The 26,780-nt window shown below is 50.2% G+C and overlaps 1 protein-coding gene across 2 annotated transcripts; it reads left to right on the top strand.

The window, feature by feature from the left end:
* Positions 1-532: 532 nt before the first annotated feature.
* Positions 533-26,770, top strand: LOC123354425 (neuroblastoma suppressor of tumorigenicity 1). Of its 2 annotated transcripts, none has more exons than XM_044996499.1 (4): positions 533-582; positions 21,648-21,842; positions 22,963-23,074; positions 24,727-26,770. In XM_044996499.1, exons 1-4 carry the CDS (start codon positions 554-556, stop codon positions 24,979-24,981), a joined length of 591 nt encoding a protein of 196 aa, XP_044852434.1. In that variant the 5' UTR covers positions 533-553; the 3' UTR covers positions 24,982-26,770. The 2 variants fall into 2 exon arrangements, with proteins under 2 accessions (XP_044852434.1, XP_044852435.1); XM_044996500.1 differs by lacking the exon at positions 533-582 and adding an exon at positions 5,180-6,137.
* The last annotated feature ends 10 nt before the right edge of the window (positions 26,771-26,780 follow it).

The following is a 26,780-nucleotide window of genomic DNA, read 5'->3' as shown; positions in this document are numbered from 1 at the left end:
AAAAGGAAATATGCTATTATCTTCATTTTACAGATGGGGAATAGAGGCCCAGTGAGAATAAGTGACTTGCCCAAGGTCATGCAGGATGTCTGTAGCAGAGCCAGGATTTGAGCCCAGATAGGCTGAATCCCAGACCAGTGGATTAACCATAAGCCCATCCTTCCTTCTGTGTCCTCTCTTGGACTGGCCAAATATCTTGTATCCCCACCTCATGAAGGTCAGGTGCCCCTTAGAACATGCCTGTGAGGTGGTGAGCAAAGTGCAGGTTAGTGGAGGGAGAAAAGGAGCACAACCCCAGCTGCTGAGACATCTAGGAGAACAATTCTTCTCCTTGCCACGCCCTGCTGCCCTGGATTCTCCCTCTCCCCAGCTGCCTTTCCCAGCAGGTGTTTTCCAGAGTCCCAGCCATGGGCAGGGAGCTGTAGAATCGGCATTAAAACAGAAATAAAAGAAACAGTTTTAATGCTTAACTTTTAATAAACTCTCTTAATTCCCATGCCCACAGCTCGTAGTCCTGTCCTGACAAGCTGGGAGCCCCTGGCGCTGTGGGTGCATGAAGCAGGCCTGGAACAGCAGCAGTGGGTAAGAGAGTGAAGCTTCTGGAGGGATATAAGCATGTGTTCCTGGTAGGTTTCCATTGCCCAGCTGTAATGCCTGAGCGTGCGTTTTACAAGGCAGTGGCCCTGCAGCAGCGCAGAGGGGTAACCAGAGAGGATGTGCGGGGATATGTACACATTTGAACAAGCCTGCATGAACCAGGAGTGTCCCTGGAGGAAAACAATAGGCCTAACGAATGTGACCTCACGTGGGGGTGTGAGAATCGACTGCTGTGTCTTAGGAATCAGTGTGTTTTGCTGTTCGGCGTTCAAAATAATCAGCATGGTCTGTCAATGGAGCATTTAGGCCACATGAGCATAGTGAAGAGCTGCCGAGTTGAAGGAGGCACATTTATTAATACTATTCCAGTCAATGTTTGTCTAAAATCAGGGCAGACTCCTGCTGGCTTTCACAGGTGCTGGATCAGGCCCCATGTGACTATCTCCCGTTTCCAGCTTCAGTACTGAACTGCCGAGAGGAAGGGAAAACGTTGATCGAGGCATGTTCCATGAGCTAAGGCAGGCAGCCATCTTGTGGTCCCATGCGAAGCTTCTAGTAGTTTTTTTTTTTTTGACCCAGACAGCCTTAACTCCATCCTCTGTGGCAAGCCGTGCACAAATCTACAAATTTGCTGTACTTCTCCCTTTTCTGACAGCTACAATTACTCTGCAAACCACACAACACATCCACACACCTTGCCAATAACACAATATAGTTCACATGTATCATAGTTCAAAACCTAAAAACCTCCTTAAAAACAGGTGAAGTTCCAAAGTACAAATAATGCCCAGGCCAAAATCACACAGACTAGTAAATACAGACTCTGTCCACAGAGGGGCAGAGTTAAGGTTGTCAGGGTGTGACCGTGATGGCAGCAGTTGGTAACTGTTGATTTGCTTGCAATATGGATGAGTTGCGTTTGGGAGAGGGTGTGTGTGAGGAGATGAGGTCTGTAGTTGGATGACTTTACTCTGGTTTTCATAGTACTAAGCTGGGTATTATTTGCGTTTAGAAGCCTTGATTGTTTTAATCAGAGTTTTTTAGTATCTTTGAACTAGTATTAAATCTCATCATGTTGCCTGCAGTTTCAATTTTTTCAGAGCATTTTGCAATGTAAGTGCTGTTGTTTTGTGTATTTGCTACCCCCTCTGAATTTGGTTATGCTGGCATGTTAGTGCTTGGTCAGTGCTGATTTAGAAGGAGATTTTCAAAAGCCTCTGAACCAGGGGTCAGCAACCTTTCAGAAGTGCTGTGCCGAGTCTTCATTTATTCACTCTAATTTAAGGTTTTGCATGCCAGTAATACATTTTAACATTTTTAGAAGATCTCTTTCTATAAGTCTATAATACAGAACTAAACTATTGTTGCATGTAAAGTAAATAAGGTTTTCAAAATGTTTAAGAAGCTTCATTTAAAATTAAATTAAAATGCAGAGCCCCCTGGACCGGTGGCCAGGCCCTGGGCAGTGTGAGTGCCGCTGAAAATCAGCTCGCGTGCTGCCTTCGGCACGCGTGCCATAGGTTGCCTACCCCTGCTCTAAAGGATTTAGCGCACTTGGGAGCTTTTCAAAAACTCCCCTATAAGATTTCATCCAGAAAATATTAAATTGCATGGGTCACAGTAGGGTGCCCTATTGGGACCCCAGTTATTACAGTCCTTCTATTTGAGGTTCTAACTATAAATGCCTCTCCATAATCTTTCCGTTGGATAATTTTACATCAATGCTATGGTATTCTTATCGATTTGGGATCTAGCCAACATTGTACGTTGATGTGGCACTATGCTGAATGCCTTACGCCAAATTTACTGTATTCCCTTTGGCTACTAAATCAGTTCTTTGGAGCAGCAGCATTTTTGTGACCGTCTCTTCTAGCATTGACTATAGGTATCTCGATCTGTCGTTCTTGAGATTCTTCATGTTACTTTTATTTGAACGGCTGGCACTCTTGTCCCATCCGGGTGCTATCCCCCTGCTTTCCAAACACTGCAAACAACAGAGTGAGCTATTTTAATGCTTCGTAATCCAACAGAGCAAACCAAAACCAACTTCATGTCGTTTGGGTGTATTTGGAGGAGGTGCGTATGGAGTGTAAGTGACTTGCCTAAAATAACCGAGCAAGTAGATAGCACTAGCAGAGCTGGCAACAGCATCCAGAACTCCTGCCTCCCTTTCCCCTGTGTTAACCTCAAGCCTGAACTCCGGTTATAGGGTTAGTGATAAAACAAAGCGAAGACCATGAATGGGCAGCAACCCAGCAACAGGCCTCATTGCAACCAACATTTTCCTAATACATTTGTGCAGCTAACCATGATCCTACATGCCTACCATGAATCAGGTACGACCAGTGATGGGTGTAAGTACAAAGATAAGAGGACATTAAGACCATAGAAAGACTACTCTTACTAGGTTTAGGTTGCCATCCAGCCAGGATTGTCCTGGAGTCTCCAGGAATTAAAGATGAATCTTTAAATATTATGTCATGTGAGGAAACCTCCAGGAATTCATCCAGACAGAACTGGCAATCCTAAATAGATTGCAAAGTCTCAGTAAAATTTATCGACATCTAAAAACTAGCATTGAAAACTGATTGTCAGACCAAGTCCATCAAAGCTGTGTGTAGGCAAAACCAGAAAGATGCTTCTCAAGCTTATTTCCCAGCAGGTACAGCTGCAGGGACTGACTTCTATTACCATCTCTGCTACCTGCTTGCTGGGTTATTTTAGGCAAGTTACTTAGTCTCTGTGTACCTCCTTTTCTCCAAGAGCCCCCGGTTTGTCAGGCTTCATTAATTGATGTGTGCAAAAGCATTTGCAGATCCCCCAGGGAAAGGTGCCTTACAAAGGCAAAGTATTGTCATTAAATCATGTGGGTGATGAAGGGGATCATATACATTAGCCAGAGAAAACACCTTTTTCAGATCACTGAGGGTCCGTCTATACTACAAGTGCTGGAGCAGCACAGCTGCAGCTACGCCGCTGTAGCACTGTTGTGTAGACACCTGCTGTAGTGATGGGAGGGGGTTTCTGTCACTGTAATAAATCCACCCCACCCCCCTGAGAGGAGGTGACTAGTCACTAGAAGAATTCTTTTGTCGACCTAGCAGTGTCTACACCAGGGCTTAGGTCAGCTTCACTACATCTCTTCGGGCAGGGGTGGCCAACTTGAGCCTGAGAAGGAGCCAGAATTTACCAATGTACATTGTCAAAAAGCTACAATAATACGTCAGCAGCCCCCCATCAGCTCCCCCCCCCCTGCTCCTAGTGCCTCCCACCCACCGGCAGCCCTGCCGATCAGCACCTCCCCCTCCCTCCCCGATCAGCTGTTTTGTGCGTGCAGGAGGCTTGTGGGGGAGGGGAGAGAGGGCACAGCAGGCTCAGGGGAGGGGGGCAGGAAGGGGTGGAGTGGGGGCAGGGCCTGTGGCAGAGGCCAGGGGTTGAGCAGTGAGCCCTCCCCCCCGGCACATTGGAAAGTTGGCGCCTGTAGCTCCAGCCCCCGAGTCGGTGCCTAGACAAGGAGCCGCATATTAACTTCTGAGGAGTCGCATGTGGCTCCGGAGCCACAAGTTGGCCACCCCTGTCTTAGGGGTGAGCAATGTAGTGAGGTCGACCTAAGTTTTAGGTGGAGCCCAGGCCGGAGACTTTCCACCTGCATTGGCAAGGCACAGTGCACAGAGAAAGGACATACCACATCCTGCTCTTCATTGTATCGTCAGAAGCCAGGGCCATCTCATCAGCTAAACCATAAAATGGTGCCAAGTGCAAAGAGGTCCATGAAGAGGCTCTCACGATCTCATTGGAAGGGATCCTTTATGATGATGCTCCCAGAGAATTAGGACGGTAGGAATTGCCATAGTGGATCAGGTCAGCAGTCCATCTAGTCCAATATCCTGTCTCTGACAGTGGCCATCACCAGATGTCTCCAAGGGAGGTGGAATAGGCAGCTATGGAACGACCGACCTCTATAAGAGAAGTTTACCCCGCCTGATAGAGAGGATGGTTTAAGCTGCATCAAAGCAGGGCGGTTTATACTCCTTCCAAACTTTTATTTTTAAATCCTTACTAATTAACACTTGGATCAAGTCGACTGGATCACTAACATCCCAGACACATTGAAAAACTGGGCCTGTCAGTTATCTACACCACCCTCCTCCTTAGAGGGGTCTCTTCTCCTTGCTGGAGCTAGCGAGTTTGGGTGGTGGCTAGGGAGAGGAGCATGAATAAAGGATTGGATCGGAGTTAGCAGTCTCCGGCTGGAGGTCAAGGAAGAGCATGTTCGGAAAAGGGGGGTGGGGGTGGACAGAGGAGGTAGCTGGGGATCTCTACAAATTAAAAACAAATAGTCCGAGGTCAAATTAAAACCACCACCACCACCAACACACCCTCTCAGTGTTTTTTGGAGCGTTCAGATGATCTCTGGCCCTGTAGCTTAGCTGCAGCTGGCCCCTCTCCAGGGTGAGCTGCAGAGGAGAGAGAGAGAGAGAAGCGTAAACCTCTAAGAAATTGGGCTGAGGGCACTTTAAATCTTTCCTGTCCCTGCTTGCTCATTCCTGTCTAGTACAATATAATCAGATCCTCTCAGAGTCAAGCCCCTTTCCTTACTGAAGGCAGCCTGGAATTGCTCTGCTTGTGTGTGTGTGAGAGAGAGACAGACTGATTGTGATTTTCCTGGGCAGTGCTGCTGTCTCCATTCTGAGCCCAGCCAGGAGGGGATACAGAGCTCTCGGCACTAGAGTGGAGTTTGCCATTTGCTGTGGGCTTCCTTGCCTTTTGGGCATTTCTCCGCGGGCAGGGAGTCTTTGGGAGAAGATGCTTTGGAGGGACTGGATCCTTCCAGTCCCAGGCTGAGCTTCCCAAGCCCCATTACTTTTCTCGACTGGGTTTTGGTTTTGGCTGGAGGGTTCTGCTGCCTTTCCAGCCCAGCGCTCACCTTTCACGCTATTGAACTGGAATGAACTGGGACTCCTCTGATTTTATTTTTTTCTTTCTGGAAAGTTTTTTCCTTCCCTAGCCCCCAGCTGATTGTGAAATTCCGTTTGGATGGGCTTGAACCTTCTGCACCTTTTGGATTCTGTTGCCTGACTGAGGCTCTCACCCAGACTCTCAGCTGTTGGTTATTATTCATAATTCTTTTTGCTCCTTTCCTACCTGTTGGCTGGTGGTGGAGGAAGTTTCTGCACCGTCTGGGTTTGCGAGGATTTTGCCCTTCTCAGTCCCTCTGGATTCCCTGCACTCCAGGATGCTGTTGCTGCTGGCGATGAGGATGTTATAAACTTCTAGAGGGGGCAGAGATTTTGTCTCCCCCTCGATTTCCCTATTTGGAGAGGATACAGATCTGAGGTGTTGAGCTCAGTTTGCTCCTTGGTTCCCCCCCCCCCCCTTCTCTGTGGCGATTGAGGGAAGATCCCAGTTCTTTTTAGTAGCTGATTTGCTGGGGCAATCTGAAATTTCTGTCCTCGGAGAGTGATCTGTATCGATCTGCTGGCTTCCCTCAGAGCTCCTAGCCAAGGACCTTATGGGATTTTCCTTCAATCTACTTCATGGTAAGTAACCACCCCCTCCCAAAGCATTTTTCATCCACATAAAGTTGTGAACTGCTAGACATTGTTGCGATTGCAAAACTTTTCTTCTTCTTCTCTGAATTAAATAAAAAATAAACCTGCTGCATTTTCTTCCTGATTTATCAAGACCAGATTTCTGCTGCTTCTCCCCACCCCTTCTTTCCCCAAAGTGATTCATGGCTTGAAGGATGAGAAATTGCCACAAACAGAAATCAGTTACAGATGAGGAAGACTTCAGGAGATATGCTTTGAAATCATTAAAATATTCCCCCCCAGTCCTTCCCGCTCCCCAAAAAGTAAAGAAAAAACAAAACACCCCTCCCCATTAGAAGCAGTTTAATGTTGTATCACTCGCACAATTTTGATGTGCAGATTTTCTGATCAATTTTCATATTTTTTGGATGCAGATAAGAAAGGGTTGGGGTTGGGATATTTAACCAAAATCCTTGAAGTGCAGTGATTAATTGGAGTATCAGAAAAACGTAATAGTTTGGGGAAAATAATGAAAGGAAATGTTCCTACTGGAAAGAAAACGATCATATGGTAAACTTACCTACAAACATCGTATTTCTGTTAATGACACGTATTGTATTGCATTTACATATACACACGCCTGACAAATACAGTGAATATTTCTTTTAAACCCATTGAAATATTATACAAGCATTTACAAATGAATGCATATGTTATACATATACCTATTTCCCATGGTAATCGTAGCTTAATAATAATGATAATAAACATAAATTTCATATTTGGTAGGTGTCTTAAATATTTATAATACTATTAATTTGTTACAGACATAATTTCCACACCTTCCATATATAATGATAGTTGTGATTTTAGTGCTATATTTCAAGGACAGAATTTGCTGTACTTTATTTTCATGTTTTATAAAAGTTGACCTAGACAACTCCATGCACTTTAACATGTCTGCTAACATATTTAGCTTAGAAGAATATCATCCTCTTAACTACATGTAGATTTTTAGCCTGTAAACGCATGGCCATATGTGTAAGTTTTGCTTACATGAGTACTCTCGTCAACTTCAGTGGAATTATTTCATGTGAAAAAAAATTACACACATGTTAAGTGTTCACAGGATTGGGGCCGGATATCTTTGCCGTATAGATTCCATGCATGAAATCTTGGCTCCGTTGAAGTCAACTGCAAAGCTCCTGCAGACTTCACTGGGGCCAGCATTTCACCCTATATATTTAGACAAAGAGTTATGTATTATTTTGTAATGCAGTTTCCCATCTGGATGAGAGAGGTTTGCCCCAAATCTTAAAACTTCAGGACAGGAAATAGAATTCAGCTTAAATGTAGAGAATCTCACATACTTGCAAATACCCCCAAGGAAGGGCACGGATCGGGGCTTGACCCTGTGTCGTGGAGTCCAGTTTGGTAATTCGCGGTGTTGCAGGGGGCTCGGGTGGGTTAATTATGCTTCTTGAGGGCCCAATTCTGTATTCCTTGTGCAACCAAAGCCCCTGCTGAAGTCGATGAAAGTTTTGGGTGCACAAGGAATGCCGGATTGGGCCCAGAACCATCGTCCTTTTAAATCAGAACCTGAAACTTGCACATTTCTAGGGCCTCTTCCTGCTCCTTTTGAAGTCAGTTTACAGAACTTCCAGTGGTTTCAATTGGGGCAGCATCAGGCGCCTAAAGTCTCTCAACCCCAAGGTCCAGGGGTCCAATTCTGCAAGGTGTTAAGCACCTCCCATGAGGTGCTGAGTGCTCCCAGTTCCCAGTGAAGTCACTGGGAGGGGAGAGTGCTTGAACTCATGCAGGATTGGGCCCTTTATCCTATATTCATTTGTTAGGTTGTGATTCTTCCGGGGGTTGAGTCCAGTGGGATTTACACACAGCAGCTGGGACTAGGAGCTAGTCCTTCTGGACTTTCCATTAGCACTGCCGCTAATTGCTGTTTGCCATCTTCCGCAGACCTTTGATTCTCTACCTTACCAGCTAAGTGGAGACTGGCTTTTAGTGTTAGAATTAGTCTGGGACTGACCCTCTGGTGGCGTAAATCAGCTCCATTGACTTCAAAAGAGCTCCACTGATTTATACCAGCTGCAGATTATGGGCCTGATCTTGTTGGAACAAAATCCCCCTTGGAATCATTTGGAATTTGGCCTCGGGAAAGACTGTGGGATCGGGCCCTCGATTTGGCTGCGTTCTAATGTGTGTCTTTAGCCTTTTCCTCATGCGTGAGGAGAAACCTCTCGCTCCGATGGCTGTGGCAGTAAGACGACTTGCTCAGCTTGCAAGAGGTTTAAATTTTGGCTTGCTCCCGATCTCACTGTAGTCAAATAGGCCCAATCTGGCGGATAGGGAGTGGGGAGAGTTTTGCCTGAGTCACAACTGTGGGATCAGGCCTCAAGGCCTTTTTTGGTAACGCTTGAAAATTCCACTCAGGCTGAGATGCTCGGGCTGCTAATTTACCCTGGGAATCCTATAGAAATCCCCAGGCCTTCTTACCAATGCCAAGTATTTTTTATTACCAGTACCAGGGATATTACAATGAATACCAATCATTGTACCTAATGCTAATGCTGCTGCTTCAGTGTCACGGGCATTTCCCACAGCTGAGAAGGCAAGTAACAAAGACCGAGGGTGAAATCTTGGCCCCACTGAAGTCAATGGGAGTTTTGCCGTTCACTTCGGTGGAGTCAGGATATTGCCCTGGTTGTTGGGAAGGGATGAATGATCTTGAGACTTTGAAAGGTCCAGACCTTTAGCCCCAAATTCCTTCCTCTGTCAACCCCTTCCCCTCCTCCCTGCAGCTCGGAGCTGATCCTGAGAGAACCCACCATGAGTGAGCAGCAGGTGTTCAGTGTCTAGTTGAATCAATCCTTTATATAAGTTCTGTAATAAATGACTGACCCACCTAAAGGCATCTGTACTCTGCATCAGAGACCACGTCCGTCTCTGACTTGAAAATGGCGTTAAACTGTGTCTATTTCAATTAAAAAAAAATCCCAGTGCAGTTATTTATTTATTTTTTTTAAAAAGGGTGTGATCGAATTCCAGTTGTGCTTGTTTTGAGCATGACTACTTTGTGCCAGATTCCAGTCTCAGTTACACCAGTGCAAATCTGGAGTAACTCGCTCCAGATTTCCGAGGTTGTAAGTGAGAGTAGAACTGGGCCGGGTGAGGAGTGAAAATCCCAACGGTTAGCTAGATGGATGTCTCCGATGTCCCGTTACAAATCAAGCCCTAGCGTGAAAGCAAATTAATTTCAAGAGCATTCCTGAAGGTGGTTTGGATTGCACCCCCAGCTCTCCTGAAAGCTGCTGTCAGTGTGGCACAGACGAGAGGGGGCTGTAACTTCAGTAAGGACGGCATGATGAGAAATGCTACCACAGGGTGCAACTCCGTGAGCTTCCTGCTGAGCCAGGTGCTTTGTGGAGACACAATAGGGTAATTGATGTATTGTTAGTGAGCAAGCCCTGGATTAAGGATTCAGGGGGAAAGGAATTTGCTTGGAGTGGTCAGTGGAGTTGCAGCTCTGGAATATGGGGGATAATAATACGTATCCGCCTTTGCAAAGTGCTTTGCGATTTGGGCATCTAATTCCCTTGTGCTCCTTTGACAATCCCAGCCAACCCCAAAATGTAGCGCCAGCTTCAGCCTTCATTCTTCACTTTGCAGCAGTGAGGGTTTGAATTGTTCCTTGGGAAAATGAGTCTCTCTGATCAAGGTAAAAATACAAGAGGAAGTTAGCACTGATTCGGCTCTATACGTGTGAGCTAGGCCTTTGCCACGCTCCAGCTGAAACGATGCTAACAGCTGTGTTTAAAAGTGCCCGTTGCTTCCCAGTGTAGAAACCTATAAAGCTACGTAAAGAGGTTTAGGGTTTCGTGCCATGCTATGGACTAAACTCCTCTATAAAGGCTCTGTAGCAGGCATTACACGCATCCCTGTCCACATCGTTAATGCACCCTGATGCTACCAAACCCGGCTCCCAACCTCTGCTGTTGCCAGCATGGTGTTTGAGGCAGTAACGAATACATTTTCTAAGTCTCAAACACAAGGTCTCGCCTCACTTCCATTGAAGTCAGTGGTAGCAGGATTACTACAATCGTTTCCTAGGACAACAGAGCTCTCTTAATGGAACAGGTGTCGGAAGAAGAAAAAATCTCAGAGACGGGAGGAGAGAAAAGAAAATATTTTTGTGTCACAGGTCGGTACAATTTACTGACTTTGATCATATCTAGTTTGAAAGAAAATTAGAAATTACAATGAATTATGAATGGTTTGTGTTAACCACAAATTGTATACGGCCCCCTTCACACTCTGTTAGGCAGCTACTTGTGCTTTTCCCACCCTCTGCCTGTTAGAGTCTGATCCAAAGCCTATCCCGGTCAATAGAGGTCTTTCCAATGACTTCAGTGGGCGTCAGAGCTGTTTTCTGCAGATGCATGAAGCTAGTTTATCAAGTGCTCAGCAGACGCAACGGGGGCCCAGGTTTTCAAGAGCCACACGATGTATTGAGCTCTTCTGAAAATCTGGCCAAAGTGTGAGTGCTGAGCTTTGTCTGAAAATTCTACTTCGAATACACCATTTTCCTCCATATCTGCTTTATTGCTATGAACTTCCCAAGCTCTTGTGGGTGGGAATGAATATGTTAAGGAAACTTGCAGAGGGAAAACACTTAGACTCTTCTGAGTTCCAGAGGATTGCAACCAACCAGCTCCAAAGTGAGAAACAACACAACACCCATCCTGTTTCAAAGATTATTCTGGGGGGGTTAATTTTTTTGAAAGAAATAGACCTTCCTCAAGTTAGATTTTTTTTTTTTTAATTTCCTTCCAATCTTCTGCAGTTCAGTAGAGCAAGACCATAGCTCCCCGCTCAAATTGGATTTCTGTGCTGGGTTAAGCACTTGTCTGTCTTGCTACCCCTGAGAGTTATTTCAAGACATTTCATGTATAACCCTCTCCCCTGTCTATTTCATTGTGACATTTATCAAGTTAATTGGAGGCTTGCAAAAACAAGTGTGGGATCGGCAAGAATTGGTCTCCTAAAAACTTTCACAGTTTGCATTTTTCTGTGACAGAGTTCAAAAAGTAAAAAATTAACTAAGTTTTAGTGAAAAGCAGATTCTTTTAAATTAAAAAATGCAAATTTTCAAGTAAATTCCACTGGTTTAAATTTTTATTTAAAGTATTAGAAAAGCTTTCAGGTTTGTCAGCTTTCATTTAAAAATGTTGTATGCTCAGAATGGTGTGAAACTTACCCCTTGTATTGTCTGGGTTAGTAAATTAATATTATTTGACTTGGGATTTTTTAAAGTGCAGCTCTTTGTAATCACCAGGAAGCACTGCATGAATAAAGTCCCTTATTTAAGAGGAGCCATACTCTTGAGCTTTCTGAAGCATATACGTGTTTCTTCCAATTATTAACAGGCCAGATTTTCAAAAAAGTTTGCTTCTGTTTTAGGTACCGAAGTACCAGATTTTCAAACAGCTCAGAGTATTGGGTGTGGAGCTCTTTCAAAAATCTGGCCATAAATGTCACAAGAGGACTCAGTGCAATCTGATGGGTACTGAGCACTTGTAAATCTGGTACCAGGCTCCTTGGAAAGATCCCTCCCTAGGAGGAAAGTGTGGGTAACTTTTCCTATATATAAAAATGATTGAAGAATATAGTGGGTCAGTGACCTGGAGTGGCTAATCAATTGCGGAAACAGAACAGAATTTTTTTTTTTAAATGGCGCAGTTGGTAGAAAATCCTTCCTATAACCGGGTGATAATCAGCTCAGGCCTTGGGCTAAATGGTTCTGTTTTGTGAAGAGTGTAATTCTTTTAAAAGGACTCATGGGAGTAATCCCATTCAAATCAACATGGACGCAGATGGCTTGGGTGAGTAAGGGTTTGCAGGATCAGGCCCCTTAGATTTTAACACGCACTTGCTAAATACATTTAAGCTGTTGCCAGCCATGGGACCCGGCACTTTGTGGTGCTGTGAGCTGCAGGGCAGACTGGACTCTCGCTGAAGGCAGGGGGAACTGAGGGCACTCAGCCCCTGGCATGATTGGACTTCCCCATGGACAGAGTCTTCATTAAGTAATGTTTATAAAGCCCAGGTGTTTGTTAGGCACCCAGAATCCCAGGATGCCAGGTGTGTGTCCGTGTCTGTGTGCATGTGTGGCCTTATTCACAACTTGCCTGTGTTCCTGTTTTTATATATTTGGCAAAATCACAAGGGTTTGAATAAGATAAACAGATATAAATAGATTTTATTGTAAACTGTTCTGCCCACCTGCTAGGTTGTCCGATATTTTGGTGTAAAATTCCCTATGGAAAAAGAGGGTAAAAACTTAACGAGATCTTTTCATTTTCCAAAAGTGTTTGCTTTCCAGATGGCTCGGAACAGCTGCGGGCTGGGGGTGGGAATGCAGCCTCGTTGGTCATTCCACTGGTCAGCCCTCAGCCGATGTTAGGGCCCTCGTCGTCCCATATGCTTCCATGGGTGGAGAGGATGCTGCTGGGGGAGGGGAGAATTGCCTCCTTGGCACTGTCCCCCTGCTTTCTTGAGGGCCCTGCAGGGATCTCAGGGGTGTAGGATGAGAGGGGAGGAGATGCTCTCTGAGGCACTGAATATCTGGGCTTAAGTTACTGGTGCTTTGGGCTCCATGCCCATAACCCTTCAGTGAGGGGAATTCTGCAAAGGGTGCTTGGAAGATGCCAGCCTGGCTCCTGCCAGGGAGGTCAGAGGAGCAGCATGGAGCTGTGGGTGGGGTAGTCCCACATTGTTATGGCCACCACCTGGCTGCCGGATAACATGGCGTCCACATCTGCCGGGGAGGTTTTGATGTGAAACATTCCCCGCACCCAGGACTTTGTCTCTGTAGCATGGGGAGCAGAAGACCAGTCCTGCTTCTCTCAGCTCCATGCAGAGCTTTGGGCCCAGACCAGACTAGTATCCTCCCAGATTGGTTTACCCAGGCAGACTGCAACCTGGCCCGAGTAACGCAGCTCTTCCTTTCTGGGTGTGCTGATGCGATGTGAGTGTCTAGCCCCGGTGGACTCCCATGTACCCAACCCACTCTCCAGAGCACGCCCAAGACTTCAGCACCCATCTGCAGGCATGCCGGGTCCCATCTACAGCGTGCTGCAAAATGGGATTGTGCTTCAGCTGGCTCAGAGGGCGAATGTGCTGTAACATGCTCCCTTGACATGGAGGTGTTTGTAGACGGGACCTAAGCTGCGTTAACCCACTGACTGAGAGGCCAGTTTTCAAACCTGAGCATTCAGATCTGCTCTTAGATGCCAAGGTGAGCAGTTGGGCAATTGAATCCCGATGTGATCCCTGAAACACAGAAGGGGGAGCCCTCGGTTAGCTGCCAGCAGTTGAATATTTCACACTTCATGTGAATGTTAAATGCTGAATTTAGGCTAGTAGGGATGAGTTAGTGGCTAGAGCAGGAAACCAGGAGTCAGGAATTCTGGGTCCTTTTTCCGGTTTTGCTATTGGCCCAGCTTTGGGGTATATCTGTTAGGCCTTTAAAATGTCAGTGCAAGAGCGCACGCGCACAGATCTCCAAATTTGCAGGTGCCCGGAAGTTCATGCACACTTCCAAAAAGGTTGACCTTATGGCTTTCTGCCTCAGTTTCCCCATCTGTCTAATGACTTGAATATCCTGGGGTAGTGAGACTGAGCTAACCTGTGTAACTTATGAGCTCCTCCAATGAAAGCTGCTGTAATACTATAGTTCACTGAGATTTAGTAACGTGTGTTTGTCTTATAAAGCTGCTCCAGCCAACATTTTCAAAAGAGGCCGTAGACTTTAGGTGCATCGGTTTTGGATGCCGGTTTGAGACACCTGGAGCCGGATTTTCAGAGATGCTGAGTCCCCACATTTCCCATTGATTTCAGCTGGAGTGATGGGTGCTCAGCAACTCTGGTAACTGGGCTCAAGTTTGGCATCCAAAATCGCCTCTGAAAATTTTGCCCTCACTCACCCTCAACCCTCTGCAATCAGCTGGTGTTTTATTGCCTCTGAGTCATTCTCAGTGAAATAGATTAAATGCAAGTTTAGGAGTCGTCACTGAAATTGTCTCTGTTTTCCACGGAGAATTCAAATGTGCAAACTTCAGTTTCACCTTCTGCATCTGCTCGTGGGTAAGGGAACCACAGGTGAACAAACACTCACCATTGTCAGGCACAAAAGGGAAGCAAACATGAGGGCAGAAAGTTAATGGACAAAAATGCCAAGAAAAGTGTGCTCTAATTCTCGCTCCCACCTCCCTTCAGATTTGTTTGCTTATAACTTTGCCACTCTCCTTTCCTTTGGGCTGATCCTGAAGGTGCTTCATCGGCGCGGTGATTTGATCCCATCTTTGTCAGCTGGAAAGAGTGAGCGATCGCCGTTCAGCCGCTTGTGTGCAGGAAAGGCTGGAGGGTCAGAGATGCACTCTCCCTAACCCCACTAAGGTCTGATCGGAATTTGAGTCACAGCTGGAGGTTAGGAAGACTCTACATGTTCAACCACATTACATGTATGTGGCTAGAGGCTGCCTTAAGGCACGGCCTTACATTTGGGGGGTCAGTGAGGTCATGTTGCAGAGGGAACCCCCAAATGCACTCAGGGGGCAACAGCAGCTCCTCCACTCCGGCTCCATTGGGTGATGCGTGGGATGGGGCCAGATTCCAGCAGGACCCCACCGCTCTTTGGGGAGGCTAGTTTGGGAAAGGTGAGGAGAGAAGGAGGGAATCTTGAGCATTCACGAGAGAATGTGCCGTTGCTAAATATGCCCCTTGCAATGAATGGAAGCCATTGTAATGTTCCCTGTGAGTCTATGGGATAATAACAGCAATGACTCGCCTGTCGTGCCATTCGTCCCTTTGGCCACCTGGACGTGCTCCTCTTCGGTCTCTGTATCGGTGCCGTTCTCACTCTGTGGGATTGGGCTGCTGGATGGAAAGTGGCAATGTTGTTACAGGACAATCAGGAGCGAAAGCGGCTTTCGGTCCTTTCATCATGAGAACGCAGCTGCGATTGTGCCGAGCGGCTGCTGGACTCTTGAGGCCAGGATGCGCTAGGATCAGATGCCTGCTTGTTGGATGACTCTTTTCCCCTGTAACTCTCTGGGAAAGGATTAGGGAGTTGGGTTGTAATTGAGTAAATGTGGTTTTCTCTGGTTTCGGCACGCTGTGCCAGGTTAACTGACCGTGCCTTCTGGCCTGCTTGGTAGATTGGGGGTGAAATACAGTGGATGCCAGAGGTATTGCTTAATACAGCATCTTCCTGCTTGAAAGACGCCCCTTGGAATTCTTCTCCATTGTGGGCTCGCATCTGATCCTGCAGGGAGTGGCCTGCTGCTATGGATTTCGGTGGAATTACTCATTTGGAACTGAATGAGTGAGGTCAGAGTCTGGCCCCAAAAGGAGAAGCAATGTGCTGGATTTGGGGGTCTGCGTTGCCGAAGCGACTGCAAAGGACGGAGACCGGTCCAGGGGGGACGTGGAGATTGTGGGGCCCTGAAGAGAGGGAGGAGGAGGAGGGGGAGCCTTCACAGTCTCTGAGAGCGTTGCTGGAACCGAGCTGAACTTTCTGCTTGAAAAAGGTTTGCCTGGGAGGAAAAAATGTGGCCCTGTGTGGAGAGGAGAAAGAATCCCTGTGTGCGGGGAAACGCCGTCTCGCTCTCTGGCAGACCGGGGGTCAGCACTGCTAGGAACACGCTTGTTTCTTCAGGGGCTGGAACATGTAATTTAGCTTGTCACGGAGGAATGTGCTCAATGTCTTTATTTAATAAGAAGATTGTTAACCTGCTGCGGTGCCTCGTCTTCCTTCCTCTCCACCCCTCCAGGCCCAGGGTAAGAAGGAACACGGCGCTTTTGTCTCCCAGCCGGTGGCTGCCGTCGGATGAGTGGGTTTAGTGGCAGCTCTGTTCGCATGACTGGCTTGAGCTATACCAGATGCAGACATGCCACAATTACATGTTGGGCTGGTTTTCAGCCCCAGCTCTAGTCCCTAACTCCCGCGTGTAGGATATTTTCCTACACATTAGAGTCAGCCCCAGTGCTCACTAGGAGCTTGGGACTGGGGCCTCAGCCGCATGCCTAACAAATTAAAACACCATGGGAACGTGGCCCGTTCAAGGGCGAAGGGTTTGAAGCTTTTGCCAGTGAATCAATGGGATCTGAGGGCGCTTTGCACCATCCAGAATTGGGCCCTGGATCTGGGCAAGGAAAACTCGTGTAGAGAATCCCCCTGCTAGCTGACTAGGCCTCTCCAAATGAGACCGTTTGCTGTGCTGTTAGGGGCCCCGGGTGGAGAATGCATCCCTCCCTGTCCAGGGAAGGACTGGACTTCAACACATGCTAAAGTGCTTTCCTGAATGCGGGCTGGGGTCTGTGCACTGGCTCAGCAGGAGCGCTGCTCGTCTTTCACTCAGTCCCTGGGTGAGGCAGGAGCCCAGGTGCTGTGGAATTATCCTGGACACCCCTGGTGATGGAGCTGTGATGACGGACAGGTTCCGATCTGCAGCAGAAGTATCAATTCACAGAACCCTGCCCTCCCCCAGGCCTCAAGTGTTGACAGAGCTCGCTGCCTCACCGCAGGGCAGGCTGGGACTGGCTTCTGGGTGCAGAGGAGCCTGGGAAGCCTTCTGTGGAAAGAAGGAATCTCTTTTCTCTTTGGAATATCTAAGCAAGCGCCACACCAACCCCAGAGGAAATATTAACACCCCCTTGGGGAGCTGCGTGCTGCATTTTGGGTCTCCCAGACAGAGACAGATCTGTAAGCCTGCATAGAATTCCTCCCCCCACCCCGCCAACTCTTCTTAAATGTCAATGGAAGCTGTGAGAAGGCTAGATCCCCGACACAGCTCACCCTGAGCCTGCAAAGTCTTACATGAGGAGCTCCATTGACAACACTGGGATAACGCATGTCGATGAAGGCTGCTGTTGTGAGTGAGGATTGTAGAGACAGGTCTGCATGGCCAGAGCTGCGTTTTAAGCATCACGTATCAGTGCAATGAGAAAACAATGATGGTTTTTACATCCCGGCTAGCACAGTAAATAAATCAATTGCAGCCTAAGGGCTGATTGCCTGAGGTGCTGAGCAGCCCTTCAGAGAGGCTGAGAGATGACAGCGTTCAGACTGCCCACCTCTTGATGTCTTCGGGTCAAGACTGGGTGCCTTTCTGGGAGATAAACTCTAGTCAAGGTATTGGGCTCAATACAGCGGTAATTGGGTGAAAGCCTATGGCTTATGTTATACAGAAGGCCCGATCAGATGTTCCAAGGGTCCCTTAAAATGTATGAATCCGTGAGTCACAGGAGCTGCTAAATAAGACGATCGTATTTTATAGAAAACATCTGGGGACTCTCTAATCTGGCACATTTCACCCTGCAGAGTTGCATACAGATTATCTGAATGACAAGAGGAGGGGCAGAAGGTTGGGACTCTCTTATCCAGAGCCTCCTCTGACCCTGGGATGTAATTTCCGTTGAATTCCCAGCAAATATGCTTCCAGCAAAGCTTTTAGGGGCTGGATCCATGTAAATCAGCGGGATTCTTTCCATTGGTTTCTCTGTGGGTTTTGGATCAGGCACTGGATAAATAAATAGATGGAAATAACAAATCAAATGCTTCTAACTAGTATTTTAAGTAGTCCAAATGTCTGACTCCAGCCACAACTCCATCCAAACCCTCTGAAGGAAAAAAAAAACTCTCTTATTTCCATGAAGCCTGCTTTTCACCAGTGATCAGGGTATTAATAGCTGGCACTTTGGTGCAGCCCTCTCTCTCTTCATATGTTCTGTGTATGTGTTTCTGGCCTAGAAGGAAAAATTATATGTCTGGAGGCAAGTAACATTCGATGCTGATCAGTGTAGCAGGGTAATTTTATACCTCCACCCTAAAGAAATCCTCCAATTCACAGCCTGAGTCCCAGTCCTCGTGGTTAATGCAAATCGAAAACCTCACCCCACTCATTACTAAATTTGAATGGCTCCATAAAAACAAATTATAGAGATTGGTCATTTCCCTGGCTTCCTTGCATGCAGCCTGAGGTTTCCTAACCCCACTACCTGGTGTTGCCCTGCAGCGACACCTGCTGGAGAAGTCTGGAAATGAAGCTGGAGGGGATTCAAGAGTGTGATTTCGGAGTCCCTAGCTTGTGCCTTTAGTGCTTTGCGTCGAGTGAACTGGTTGCATCTTGTTTCTGAGCTAATGGACGAAGCCATGGAAAGAGGGTTTGTTAACAGTGACTGTGGTTTGTCTTTTAATGGAGGTAGCAGGAACTGGGGAAAGCCCCCTCTCCCCCGCAATCTAAATACCCATTTTACAACTTTCAACCCCTTTGGAGTGGGGAAAGTTGCTCCCCTGATGGGGCAACGGGGAAGAACCTCTGGGAATGGAAACGTATGGAGTTCCTGAGCCTGCATGCAAGGAAACCCGATTTGTATATGGAAGGCAGCTCTCGATAGCGAGAGAGCCCTTTGCTCCTCAGCGGAAGGCCGCTGTCTCTGAGCAGAAAACAGCCACGCCTACACAACTGCTAGCAGAGGACCTCACCCTCCCTGACTGAACTAACCTCGTTAGCTCCAGACTGATTCTTGCCTGCATACTTATACCTGCCTCTGGGAATTTCCATTACATGCGTCTGACGAAGTGGGTATTCACCCACAAAAGCTCATGCTCCAATACATCTGTTAGTCTTAAAGGTGCCACAGGACTCCCTGTTGCTTTACACCTACACAGTAATTCACTGTGCACTTTCTGATCTATAGGGGATGAATTCCCGGTCCTGAGGCTGCAGCTCTCGGAGGACTGTGCTGTCGGTGTATGTGGCCCTGGGCTGTAATGAGAAGCATTCGCAGCCCTAAAGGACAGTTACACTAGGCCAGGGGTCGGCAACCTTTCAGACGTGGGGAGCCGAGTCCTCATTTATTCACTCTAATTTAAGGTTTTGCGTGCCTGTCATACCTTTTAACGTTTTTAGAAGGTCTCTTTCTATAAGTCTATAATATATAACCAAACTATGGTTGTATGTAAAGTAAATAAGTTTTAAAAAATGTTTAAGAAGCTTCATTTATAATTAAATTAAAATGCAGAGCCCCCTGGACCGGTGGCCAGGCCTGGGCAGTGTGAGTGCCACTGAAAATCAACTTGCGTGCCGCCTTCGGCACACGTGCCATAGGTTGCCTGCCCCTGCACTAGGCTCTGGCCTGCTGCTTTGGTGCTGCCCACTGCCTGCAGGGCTGCTTTTAGCATGAGGAGTCTGAGAGGTTTCTTCACTTCTAACTTCTGAGCTCTCTGCTCCCTGGCAACGAACGACCATGGGCGATTTCCTCGCTGGCCCTGAATAGAAAACACACGGACTGATGCACTGCACACTTACCCCAACCGAGAGCTGCGGGAGGGGTCAGAGAAGTGGCCTGGCTAGCCCCAGAGGGAGGGGAGCGAAACAGTCACGGGATAATTAATATTGCCCGACAGCTGGAGACCACAGAGAACGGGATGTTGTCATGAATATTAACTAGGAAGAAGGCTGTGGGGGAGGGAGGTTTACAATGCAAGTGCTTAGTCTCTAGACCAAGGCCCAGACAGCGGCTCAACCTCGTCTTGTGATGATTTTTTGTCTTATTCGGGCACATCGTGAGCAGCGATGGAAGGATTAAGATCGCTGCTGGCACAGGTAGGCATCAGCGGCTGGCCCTGAGTCGGTCTGTCACTGAATGGGCAGAGGGTTATGGTGGGAAACGTGATGAGGCGATGGAATAGAGTGGCCTCTCCTGCAGGTCCCTTGTTCAACCCAAAGGTGAAGGGTTCTCAGGGCACAGGGCGCCCTGCTCAGTGGTTTACAGGAGAGACCCTCATCTCCCCAGCTCTGCTGCTGCCAGACGGACTCAGCCTTGAAAGCTTTGGGCCCATTCGGATCGGGACGTGATGGTTCGGGCCCATCTGTACCTACTGGGCTTTCCTCTGGTTCCTTCCACCTGGATTTCAAGGCAGTTTTGTAACCCAAATGAATAAACCCTCCTAAGACTATGGTGAGGTGGAGAGGGGTGTGTGTGTGTGTGTGTGTGTGTGTACACTGAAGCATAGTGCCCAGTGAATTGGTTACCCCACAGCATGTTGGTGGCAGAGCTGGGAACAGATCTGTGGTCTCCTAACGCTAAGATATCTGCTCTCACCAGTAGGCTGCGCTCCCTCTGGGGAGTAAGCTACTTCTTTTGCTGGATAAAAGCGCTTGATGCGAGGTAACACATGTAATCAGGGACCAGTGACTGTGGATTCAAGCCCTTCCAGAAAGGTGTGGTTTGGCCCAACGCCTTCAGTGTAGGGTCCAGGTGGTAACTGACCTCAGTCCCTTCCCCCAGTCCCACATGGGAGCCGTTCAGGAGAAACTTGATGGGAGGGTCTGTTCCTGCAGGCCGTCTTAGCTCTGATGTGTTGAGCTCCCTTCTGCACCCATTTCTGCTCAGGCTGGTTAGGGGTGGCAGAGAGCTCTGGTGTGCAAACAGGGCCAGGTGTGCAAGTGCTCAGATCTCTCCACTGCGTGAGGGGCCATGGCTGCCGGCTCTGGTTGCTAGCCCAGTTCTCATGGCAATGTGTGGAGCGTGTGTGCAGCCAGAGAGGCGATGCACTAGATACAAACCCCCGTCTTCCCTAGGCGGTGGTTGAATCTCTGCTTTCCCCACTCAGCTCGCTAGGGTCTAGAAGGTGTTTCTGGCCTCCCAGACTGCCAGCTGCTGAGAGAAGGGGCATCCTCTCATCCCAACCCCTTCCGTGCCACCCAGCCCCACTCTGCGCAGTGGGGGACCTGGTCGTGCTTAACAAGTCCCTGTGCCCACAGCAGGACAAGATGGTAGGGTTGTGCCAAGTACCAGCATGCCCCTCTGTCAGGATGCACCAGGTGCCAGGGGGAGGGAGAGATGGTTGGAGGGGGGTTTGGCCTCTCCACTAGCAGATCTAGCTGTGGAGCAGACAGCGCTGGAGTGGGGGTGGTGGGGGTGGTGCATTTTCAGGACAGTAGGTGGTGGAAGAGGTGCTTGGCTTCCATTGCTGTGGTCCATCCTATCCTCCACCACACATTGTGGCACCTGGGTTTGGTCCCCCATAAAGCCCAAGGGAATGATTCACCCAGGCCCCCTCCCATCAGGAGCAACCCCCAGCATCGGCCCTGCCGTTCACTCCTGTCCCTCTAACCTGGCTGGTGATGGATAAATGCCTGGCTTGCAGAGAGGCCAGTAGTGCAGAGGAAGGATGGACCAGACTCCAGCACTTACAGCATCATATAGGGCCCGATTTATAGGGCACGTTCGGGTGGGATCGGCGAGTGCTCACCATATGGTCCGTAGTCTGAGGCAGGGCCCACAGAAACCTAGCCAAACGGGTATTAACACACTCCTTCCTCCCAGGGGGCTTGTGGGGCTTAGCGCAGGAAGGCTCCTAGGGTGCTTTGAGATCTGAGGGAGGGGACAGGGCTCACTTTCCCACCTGCTCAAGCTTTGCTCTCTGGATTCTAGTTCTAGGGTTTCGGTGGAGCTGGCCATGATGTTCCGGTTCCTGGTGGCTGCCCTCTTCCCAGCTGTGATCCTGGCCGCGCCACCCCCCATTAACAAACTGGCCCTTTTCCCGGACAAGAGCGCGTGGTGCGAGGCGAAGAACATCACCCAGATTGTGGGGCACAGCGGCTGCGAGTCTAAGTCCATCCAGAACAGGTACGGGGCGGGGGGCAGGCTGCAGTGCAGCCCAGGGCTTCTCTAGATGCACCTTGTTTCCTTCACTATTCAGGTTGGTGACTTGGCCTGATGCAGACTCCCTGCTAAGGGAGAAGACTTTGCCCAAGTGGAGTCAATTGCAGGATCAGGGCCCTAGTTGGCACCATCTGGACTTAGCAACATGGGGCTGTCGCATGGAATTGATGGGTCGGGTGGCAGAGCCAGAACTAGGAGGAGGTTCCTAGAACAGGTTGTTACCACGCGCCAGGCTGGAGTCAGAGGGAGGCACTCGAGCCCTCGTTTTCCCCTTAAGAGACTTAAAGCGCAGGGTGACTCTCTTGCGAGTGACTTCAAGCTGCAGTCACCCTAAGAGAGTCCAGGAACAATGCCACAGCTCCTGGGTCCTGCTCTGTTCACTGACATCAGGAGACCGTAACGAACTGGCTTTTGTGTGTACACCACTGCCCTCTACTGGATGGATTTGGAACAGCTCAGCTGTGTCATTGGCCCTGTATTGCAATTGGTTTTTTCCCAAGTGGCAAGCTGGGCTCTTGATGCCTGAGAATCTGAGTTCTCCCCCCGGCATCCCAAGTGGCTGTGGTGTGCGCAAAGTGTTTATTGCAATGCAGCTTTATCTTGTTAAACTGGGGCACTCTGTGGCCTCCTTGAGTCAACATGCAGGCCGTATGTGTCCCAGTATATGAAAGCCAAGGCAAGGATTCTTCCTTCCTCTCCCCACCACTTCCATCCAAGTCCTTCAGCCCCACCTCTGCTTCTCTGGCCCATCGGATGCTGGCTCACTGTAGGGCCTGCAAGGAGCTTCTCATGGGGAGGAGGAGAAGGATGCTGCATTGAGACACTTCCTGCTTCATCACTGCAAGAGGCAGCTGGAGCAGCTCTGAACTGCTGCAGGGAGAAGCCCTGGCTCTTTCCTCTCTAGCCACCTATCTCCAGCCTGTCCTGGTAGAAGACCATGATCCTGCTGCCTCCCTCACCTCCCGCAAGCACCGCCTGCTACCAGAGCCCTAGGCAGGGAGCGTCTCGTGCCTGGTTTGCATCAAGCTCCCAGTCCCATCTAACGCTCAGCTGCACGGGCTTTACTCCTGCCTTTTCTTCACAGGGCCTGCTTGGGACAGTGCTTCAGCTACAGCGTCCCCAACACCTTCCCTCAGTCTACAGAGTCCCTGGTGCACTGTGACTCCTGCATGCCCGCCCAGTCCATGTGGGAAATCGTGAGTAACGCCGCCTGTTCTACGGCCCTGTTCGTAGCTGGGGATGGCTGGCTTTACAGTTTGGGTGCAGGCCTGGGAATTGAGAGACCCGGATTCTAATCCTGCCTGCTTCGTGCCTCAGTTTCCCCACCTGTGTCATGGGCATGGGGTGATTTGTTGATGCCTCTGAAGTGCCCTGTGAGCCTTAGATGGAAAATGCTAGTCAAGGCACGTCTATTGCTATGAATAAATGCTGAGCCATCCCCCCCGCTCCCCCCCGTGACTCCATGCATTATTCATTTCTGCTCTCACGCCCACATGCCCTGTCTTCTGATCGCTCCCTTTGTCTCCGTCACCCACTCGTGGCTTTGTGCCTTCTTCCATGCCTGAAACCGCCTCCCACGTCCCATCTGCCAGTCACCCGCCCCTCTCCTCGCCAGCAACGGCTCTACACCCTCGCACGCCCCAAGCCTCGCCCCGTTTCACCGTGTGAGCCTGGGAACAAGGCGGGTTTGAGACCCTGCCTTCGGTGCTGGTTCAGTGATGCCCCCAGTGCTGTGTGGCTCACGACATTCTTACGTGGGGCTCTGAAGCCAGCTGGTGCTAGGAGTCAGGAGAACTAGGGTCTGTCCTGAGCTCTGCTGCTGGCTCACTGGGCGCCTTTGGGGCAGGTGACTTGGGGCAAAACTTTCCAAATCCGCCTCTGATTCTGGATGCCCAGCTAATGGGTGGCGTTTGCAAGGGCCGGCCAAGTTTCTTATTACACCTCTACCCCGATATAACGCGGTCTGTGGAGCGCTGCAGCTGGGAGCTGGCGGAGTGGAGCTGCCTGGGGCTGGGCTGCTCCACTTCCCGCTACCGGTGTGTGCGGGGAGGTTGGAGAAAAGACGCCCCCTGTACTCACCTGTGGCGGGAAGCGGAGCGCTGCGGCTGGGAGCTGGCGGAGTGGAGCTGCCTGGGGCTGGGCTGCTCCACTTCCCGCTACTGGTGAGTGCGGGGGGGGGGGGGATCCCTTCCTCCAAGCCCCCTCCCCTGAGCGACACGGCTGGGGCTGGAGCGTGGGAAGCAGAGCGGGCTGCTCCCAGCCCCCCGCTAATCCCCTGGGCCACTCTGGGTCTGTGGGACCCCCAAAAATGCCCTCCCACAGCTCCTGCCCCCCACACCCTGTGGGGGAGCCCCTGACCACCCCCTTATCGAACCCCTCGGCCCCAGCCTGGCCCTGCGCCCTTAACACGCTGCTCAGAGCAGCATGTCAGAGCTTTACCGCATTGTATGCAAACCCGCCTTGTATCGGGTTAGAGGAGTATTTGATGTTTCTATTGCAGTAGTGCCTGGCTGGGGACTCGCTGTGCCAGGAGCTGTACAAATGCAATCCCCTCCCCCTTCCCTTGGCCAACATCAGGGATTGAACCTCCAGAGCTGAGAGTCTCTACAACTTGAGGCTCGGAGCTGTAACCGACGTGCATCCTCTGAACATGGGACGCTGACCACTGGGTTAGGCAAACTCCTAGAGACTGAGGGTCCCTGCCCATAAGAGCTTCCCGTTGGACAGGGGCAGAGTGGGCTCCGAGCTGTGTGCCCCGCCCCGCCCTGCCCTGCAGCAGGCTGGGGGTATGTGTTGGAGGGGAGGGGAACGATCTCCCGCTCAGTCCCCTCCTCTTCCTCTGGTCCAGGTGACGCTGGATTGCCCGGGCAACGCCGAGATCCCCCGAGTCGACAAGCTGGTGGAGAAGATCCTGCGCTGCAGCTGCCAGGCCTGTGGGAAGGAGCCGAGCCACGAGGGGGCGCTGTTCAACGTCTACCTGAACGCCGAGGAGAACCTGCCCGCCGAGGGCCCCAACCCCCATCACTACGCGCACCACCAGCAGGAGGTGGAAGAGGCTCCCGTCGCCAACCGCCACCGCGAGGAGGAGGGGGGCGAGGAGTGACCCACGCCCTCCAGGACTGTCCTTCCAGCCTGCAGTGCGGACGGGGGGGTGGTGCACGGGGGAGGGGGTGGGGCTGCGGGGTGTCTTACCTGTCTACTAACTACCCATCATGCTTTGCTCTTAGCGGCGCTGTGGGGTGGGCACGAACGTCCGAGGCGCAGACGGGGCTTGGGCTGAGACGTGGGGATGGGAGCGCGGGGGGGATCCGAGCAAACCTACTTGCACATCATAGTGATAATATATTGTCGGGGGGCGGGAGGTTAGGGGCAGGACGGGACCCCGCGGGGGCTGAGGGTGGCACAGGCTGGCTCTGCAGGGTTTGGAACCGGGCTTCGGAGCCTCTTATGCCTTCTCTTCCTTCTCCTCTGTAGTTTTAATGGACTCTCGCTGGGGGACCAGCCTCTCTGCTCCACCCCCTGCTGCTCTCCTGGGATGTCTGTGAGGGTGAGCGATCTCCCGCATCCTCCTGGGAGTGGGGCAGCCCCCTGGGGGTGTAGGGCTGGGGTGCCCTTCCTCTCTGCTGCCCCTAGGGGTGGGTGCTGTAGGGAGACTCCAAAACGAGGGGATAGGAAGATCTTTTCTTCTCCATACCCAGAGGAACTCACTGACTGAAACTACACCCAGCTCTGGGTTCAGGCAGGTCTTGGTTTTTGATTTGCCCCAAATGTGACTCCAGGAGGGAAATGGGGGAGCCTAAAAAGGGTTTTATCCCCAGTGCTGGTTATCCGCGGGACGGAGATGGTGTGTGCTGGGCATGCCGGGCGCTGAGGGTGAAAGGAGATGCACGTGCATGCTGGGGCCTGGGACAGGAATGACACGGTGGCCTATGGGGGGCCGGGAGGGCTGGTGGAAGGGAGTGGAGGGTCTAGGGACTCTGCATTTCTCCAGCACTCCCATGCTCTGTCGTCTTTGGCTCCTATTGGTCTTGCCTCGGGAAACAGGGTGTTTCCACTAGCTCATGTCCCTGGCTTTATTGCTGGACCCTGGCGCTCCCTCCCATCCCTCGTCCTCTGGGGTGGGTCAAGGAGAAGCAGAGCAAGGGGCAGCAGGGACTCTCCTTGCTCGCTGCCTAGTCTGAGTCCATTGCAAGCCTGGCGTGCACCCAGCCGAGGAGGAAGAGCTCCCTTGGGGGAAGGCAGGGCCTGCGGGGAGGGTCAGGGGACTTGGGGGAGGCCACTATCACTGGGGCTCAAGGCCTAATGCTTTACAAATGGACCCAGAAACCTTCCTTCCTCTCCCCACCCCACCGCTCAGCCAAACCTCCTGCCCTATTTGCATCTGTTCCCAACAGTTTTGTAAGGAGCTGCTGGGCATGGAGGGGCCTCTCTCTGCTCTGTCTGGCACCTGAGAGGGGGGCTCTTCTGGGAGGGAGTCAGGGCGCACAGTGAGCCCTGGGGATCCTCGCTCAGTACAGTGACAGATCGGGGGGCGTCCCTCTACCAGGGAGTCTGGGGCATGTGTCATAGACTCGTCTCCAATCTGCCCCTCCCGCCTCGGCTTCTCTGCAGCACTTTACCAGATAGTGGTGGGAGGGGGTGAGTTGATCTCCTTGGCGGGAATGGAACGTAGCTGGGAATTGCTCCTTATCTCCCCTTCACGCTACCGGGGATTGGGGAGACGTTTGGTTGGGGACCTGGGGGCCAGCCCTGCCTGTCTCGCTAGCCACCTTCGCTCTGTTGTATAAAGCTGATCTCTTTGTTGCTGTTCTGACAAAAGCTTCCAGAGCTTGTCATCAATATATTTTTCCTTTTGACGGGATTTTTTTTTTCTTAAATAAATTAGTTTTAACTTCCAAGCCT

This window comes from Mauremys mutica, chromosome 21 (assembly GCF_020497125.1).
Source record: "Mauremys mutica isolate MM-2020 ecotype Southern chromosome 21, ASM2049712v1, whole genome shotgun sequence".
Taxonomy (NCBI): domain Eukaryota; kingdom Metazoa; phylum Chordata; order Testudines; family Geoemydidae; genus Mauremys; species Mauremys mutica.
This window is presented reverse-complemented; position numbering and strand designations above follow the sequence as displayed.